Raw genomic sequence first — 6,206 nt, 5'->3', positions numbered from 1 at the left:
AACAGGACAATTTTAAAGAAAAAAAAACAAGTGCTCGGTCCTGAAGATGACATGTCCTCTAAATACCCAAGGGCAGACAAATGTATGGACGCCAAAATCAACCATGATTGTCATGCCCCATCTACCATAAAAAGTCCAAGTGGGGTGCACTAAAATAGAATAGAATTGCACATACAGGATACAGAATTGCCCCAGAGGAGGGGTAGCAGCCCTAGTGGGCCTCGCACACCGCAGTTCAACCCTGAGCGCAGGAACAACCATTAGTAGGAGCCCTAAATGAGCCCTCTTGTGTGTTGTAGAACCGCCAGGAAAGCAAACAGCTGATATAATTACCTAATTACCCTCCTGCCTATCAATAATATGAGTGCATGCAGCGCTTCGCAGTCCCCTCCCCTTTCGTGGCAGCGCAAAGTGAATAAGGAATTCCCATAGCACTGTTAATGACTTGTCCCTGAATTGTCTGTCACTGTGCCCCCTGATTAATCCCTATACAAAATGCATTGATGTGTATAATATTCTATTACAGTCCTTGTGCATCACAGTCGGCGCCTAGCTATTTTATTTGATTGGCACTTTCTATACATCTCCAATATCAGGGGAAAAAATGAACAGATCCCTCCCCCCCACCTGTTTTAAAGGCTCAGCATTCAATCTGTGGTAATCCCCTGATGGCCGGAGGTGGGGGGGGAGAGGAAGAAGAGAGAGCAGAGGGAACCCTGCAGGATGCGGGCACAGCCTGAGAAAGGGCACTACGACATGGGGAGGTGACTGGCACCCTTATGTCCCCCTGGTGAGTACCTGTAGCTGCCCCCCCCCCTATAATACCTTCACCTCACCTCCCTAGTTCATTTTCTACAGATTATTTTGGTTTATCTTGTCCATTTCATCTTTAGTCTCGTGCCTCCATTAATCTCTCTCTGCTTCCTCCTTTCTAGCTCTGGAATGAAGAAGAGGCCAGTGGACAGTATGATTTGGGTGCACTAAAGATTTGGGGGTGCAGCACTGAGGAGCAAAGGGATTTAAGCTCTTGAAAGAGCGACTTGATGAGCACTACCACATCTACAGGCCCCTGGAAGCCAATTCTTTGGAGAGAATGTCAGAACCAGAGGAGAATGACAAAGGTATGTCTGGGCTACTTGGTGGGGTGCTGTATAGCACTTTGGGGAGCAACAGCTGTGCAGGGCAATAGCGACAATTTTATTCATCCCCTCTCTGCTGCAGGCCCCCGTTCTACCCCTGCAGCTTGGCATATGGTGCAGCTAAAACCTGGCAGCCAATTAGCAATAGGGTCTGTTTGGCCTGTTGCAGATAGATTCATGAAAGCAATAGGTTGTCATGGGTTACAAGACTGGGATGCTTGGATCTTTTGTTCAGCTGCCTGGTTTATCTTTTATTAAAAAATTATTGAGTGCACCTGGGCCCCACCCAAGCCATCAGTTTGCCAGGATGGGCTCTGGTAGGCTTTCTAGCCATAAAAGGCAGATCCCTGGTCAAGTTGCATCCCATGCTCCCCTGCTGCAATGCATAAGCATCTCCCTTTCAAAACTGACCTGGTAGTAGTATATTAATAGTATATATTGGCTTCTCCTACATGGACCCTAGTACTGATGCCAGTTGTTGATTGGGGGGTCTGTAGGCCTGGGTTGAACCAAGTGATTTGCTATTTTTATGTGTGTTCTAAGAACATATTCAATTATTTCCCTTCCACACAAATACAGGACAATTAATCAGGGTTATGGGAATATAGATGTGATTAATAAGAATTATCCAGTGTCTCTATGTTGGGTGACACAAAAATACCCTTTCTAGATTAAAGGGACACTGCACTTTATAATTACATAGGATTTAAACAGTATCACTCCAACAGAGATTACCCACGTTGGAGATGACAGCCCCCAGCACATTTAAGCATATTTTTTCAAGAATTAAAGACTTCTGGGACATGTAGTCCCTCAACAAGGGACAGTAAAACCATAAAGATAAAATATTTTATTTACATTTAAAGGTTATGTCTGTTTGCAGCAGTTCTATTATATATGAGAAAAGGGTATTTTTCCAGTAGGTGTGTCTGGAGTCACTAAATTACTAAAAACCGCATACAATCCTCTTTCATTTTGTGGTGTTACTGGCCTTTGAAAGGAAAACTATACCCCCGAACAATGTAGCTCGTTATAAAAATATATTGCATAAACAAGCTCATGTGTAAAACCCTGTTTCATCTAAATAAACCATTTTCATAAAAATATACTTTTTTTAGTAGTATGTTCTATTGGGTACTCCCAATTAGAAAATGACTATTTTTAGAGTTAAGGGCTGCCCCTGACATCATACGATTCACGGTGCACACAAATAAATCAAGGGCACATGTGCATGCTAGGTCACATGAGCCAATTAAAGGACAAAGTTAAGTCTTTTTGCTCCCACACTACATCCTGTTACAGTTAGAGCTGCATTATTTCCTGTCAGCTGATCTCTGAGAGAACACACACAGCCCATTAAAAAATTGTGGCTCAAGAAAAAGATATTTACTGATATATATATTCCAGTTTGGCAAGATTCTTTAATAGGTCACTTAACATGATATAAATTGTCTGTTGGTTCAGTATTTATTCTGAGTATGGTTTTCCTTTAAAGGAGAATGAATCCCCCTTCCCACAAAGCACACTATTTTTTCTTTAGAACAGGTGCAGGGGCAAAGGGGCAAGTGATGATGGGAATATTAAATGCAGTTTGCAGGGTTATGTAAAACCACACTGAAAATGTGAAATGAATGTATAGCAGAAGGTTAGAACTACATTTTCAATCATTGGTCAAATTATTGAGGTTTATTATTGGGTTTATATTCCCTTTAATTCTTTGTTTCTTTCCATGTCACTTAACATAGTAACATAGTAAGTTAGGTCAAAAAAAGACATACGTTCATCACGTTCAACCATAATGCCTATATATAACCTGCCTAACTGCTAACTGTAGAAAAACCCCATCTTAAGCCTCTTTAATTTGCTGCAGAGGGGGAATAAATTCCTTCCTGACTCCAAGATGGCAATCGGACCAGTCCCTGGATCAATTTGTACTAAGAGCTATCTCCCATAACCCTGTATTCCCTCACTTGCTAAGAATCCATCCAGCCCCTTCTTAAAGCTATATAATGTGTAGAGACACTGTGACAGGTGTCAAATGTTCAGGTAACTTGTTTTTACCAATTCCAGGCCCTGCTCCTCCATACTCCAGCGAGGAGGCTGAGCCGTTCATGGCAAGTGCAGAGGCAGCGCTGGCCTGTTGGCGATACTCCATGGATGGTGGGCCAATGATGAATGGCACCGACACCTTAAACTCCACTGCCAGCTCCCAGGCGCAGAAGAAACGGCAGTACCACAGCAAGCACAAGAACCAGGGAACAGGGGGAGTGCATAGGAGCCCCAGGGCTCTCTTTTGTCTGTACCTCAGCAACCCCATTCGAAGGGCCTGCATCAGCATTGTAGAATGGAAGTATCCTTTGTCAGTGACGTATGTACGTGACCAACAATGTATCATTATTACATAGATTCACCGTAATGGTACAAAAATCCTTCCTGTCTTCAAATGCCTCAGGGGGAAATATCCTTTCTTTCCCCAGGGGTGCCCTTATGCCTCCTGGTAAGCTCTCTTGGTAAACAGTGTATTTACCCTTTAATCTCTTGCATTGCTGACCTTTTCTTCCTTTCTGAAATCCTCCATTCCAGGACTGTGCTTTTATATGTTTTGCTATGCAACTTCTAATATCTAGAGGGGTGTATCTGTAAAGGAAGCAGACTCCGTGACCAGTAGAGGGCCCAATCGGTTTAGGGGCCCGGAGGTTCAGTGACTGATAAGCAGTTTCAATGTCAATTTAAGATAATATAGCTAATGCAGGGCTACATGTATCACAGCACAAGCTTGCTTCCATATTTCATTATAAACGCAATATATTGCCTATATAAGATAATAGAGAAGCCACATTGATGAGCATAATGTTCTCTTCCTCAATGCTATACCCTCAGACCATTTGATATTCTCATTCTCATGACTATTTTCGCCAACTGCGTGGCGTTGGGTGTCTACATTCCGTTTCCCGAGGACGATTCCAACATTGCCAATCACAACCTGGTAAGACAGCTTTTATTGGTTGCATATATATATATATATATATATATATACACAATCTTATTGGGTTTATTTCATGCATTATTGCATTATATGAGCAGTTTGCCTTATTTATATATATATATAATTGGATAGAGAACTGGCTGAAGGATAGAGTACAAAGAGTGTTGGTAAATGGAACATTTTCTAATTGGGCCAGTGTGGTTAGTGGAGTACCGCAGGGGTCAGTCCTTGGGCCTTTGCTTTTTAACTTGTTTATTAATGACCTGGAGGTGGGCATAGACAGTACTGTTTCTATTTTTGCTGATGACACTAAATTGTGCAAAACTATAAGTTCCATGCAGGATGCTGCCGCTTTGCAGAGCGATTTGACAAAATTAGATAACTGGGCAGCAAACTGGAAAATGAGGTTCAATGTTGACAAGTGCAAAGTTATGCACTTTGGTAGAAATAATATAAACGCGAATTATCTACTGAATGGTAGTGTGTTGGGGGCATCCTTAATGGAGAAGGATCTAGGGGTTTTTGTAGATCTCAAGTTGTCTAATTCCAGGCAGTGTCATTCTGTGGCTACTACAGCAAATAAAGTGCTGTCTTGTATAAAAAAGGGCATTGACTCAAGGGATGAGAACATATTTTTGCCTCTTTATAGGTCCCTGGTAAGGCCTATCCTTAAGAAGGATATTAATGAGCTGGAGAGAGTGCAGAGACGTGCAACTAAACTGGTAAAGGGGATGGAAGATTTAAACTATGAGGTTAGACTGTTGAGGTTGGGGTTGTTTTCTCTGGAAAAGAGGCGCTTGCGAGGGGACATGATTACTCTGTACAAGTACATTAGAGGGGATTATAGGCAGTTGGGGGATGTTCTTTTTTCCCATAAAAACAATCAGCGCACCAGAGGTCACCCCTATAGATTAGAGGAACAGAGCTTCCATTTGAAGCAGCGTAGGTGGTTTTTCACAGTGAGGGCAGTGAGGTTGGGGAATGCCCTTCCTAGTGATGTGGTAATGGCAGACTCTGTTAATGCCTTTAAGAGGGGCCTGGATGAGTTTTTGAACAAGCAGAATATCCAAGGCTATTGTGATACTAATATCTACAGTTAGTATTACTGGTTGTATATATAGTTTCTGTATGTGAGTGTATAGATTGGTTAGTATAGGTTGTGTGCTGGGTTTACTCGGATGGGTTGAACTTGATGGACAATGGTCTTTTTTCAACCCTATATAACTATGTAACTATATATATACAGTATATATATATATATATATGTATTTATAGTTAGTATGATAGACAGTGATATTTAAAGGCAATTGGTCTTTGGTTCTCCAGTTCGGAGTTTCAGCAGACCAGTTTAACCTAGCAACCAGGCGGTAGTTTGAATAGATAGATACAATTGTAGCCTCACAGAATAAAAGTTTTTGGCTGCTAGGGTCAGTGACCCCTGTTTGAAAGCTAGAAAGAGGCAGATGAGAAAGGAAAACCATTAAAAAACTAGAACAAATCAAAACCAGTTAAAGGATTCATAAAGGTAATGTAAAGGTGAAATACCTCTATTAGAGAAAGCTCTTTTATATGTAAAATCCAAGGCATTTCAGATAATAAATTGTAATATTCAGCATCACTGGGGCTCAATGGCCGCTGCTGGCACATAGCAAGCAGTTAGTGGGACAAGCCCAGGGGGCTTGTATTTTTCCTGGTACCCTGGTGGGCAAATTTGACATTGGTTATATTCCATATGTGGCTTCTGCATAGGTTTTTCAAAAGTCAGAACCAGCAGTGCAGAGAAAACAAAAGGACAAACAGATTCAACTTTTAAACACAATTATATTTTCAGATTTTTTGGGGGCTGGGGGCAAACTCCAGCTCTAGGGTTCCTTTTGCTTGTCTATCAGGCTTGCCTTTGTAGTGTAGTTTATTGGGCAACGCTGCACACATAGCACTTGACTTTCTACTGATGCCCAATTTTACAAGCAATGGGACACTATTTAATCAGTTTTCCTAAAGCTGCATGTAGCTGTTATGCCAGCAGTGCACAGGGGAGCGTAATGAGCAGGCAGCTGGGTTTACAGCCTAAGCTCCATGTA

At 41.8% G+C, this 6,206-nt stretch overlaps 1 protein-coding gene across 2 annotated transcripts in view; it reads left to right on the top strand.

Annotated features, from left to right (window-relative positions):
- Positions 1-601: 601 nt before the first annotated feature.
- cacna1f (calcium channel, voltage-dependent, L type, alpha 1F subunit) overlaps positions 602-6,206 on the top strand; it is a 36,601-nt gene continuing 30,996 nt past the window's right edge. For both annotated transcript variants that reach the window (XM_031891456.1, XM_031891455.1), the window contains exons 1-4: positions 602-790; positions 936-1,121; positions 3,210-3,489; positions 4,020-4,125. In XM_031891456.1, the coding sequence (XP_031747316.1) occupies positions 1,094-1,121; positions 3,210-3,489; positions 4,020-4,125 (414 nt within the window). In that variant the 5' untranslated portion in view covers positions 602-790; positions 936-1,093. The remainder of the gene's footprint in view (positions 791-935; positions 1,122-3,209; positions 3,490-4,019; positions 4,126-6,206) is intronic.

This window comes from Xenopus tropicalis, chromosome 8, assembly GCF_000004195.4.
Source record: "Xenopus tropicalis strain Nigerian chromosome 8, UCB_Xtro_10.0, whole genome shotgun sequence".
Classification (NCBI taxonomy): Eukaryota; Metazoa; Chordata; class Amphibia; order Anura; family Pipidae; genus Xenopus; species Xenopus tropicalis.
Note: the sequence above shows the minus strand (reverse complement) of the source record. Positions and strands in the feature narration are given on the sequence as shown.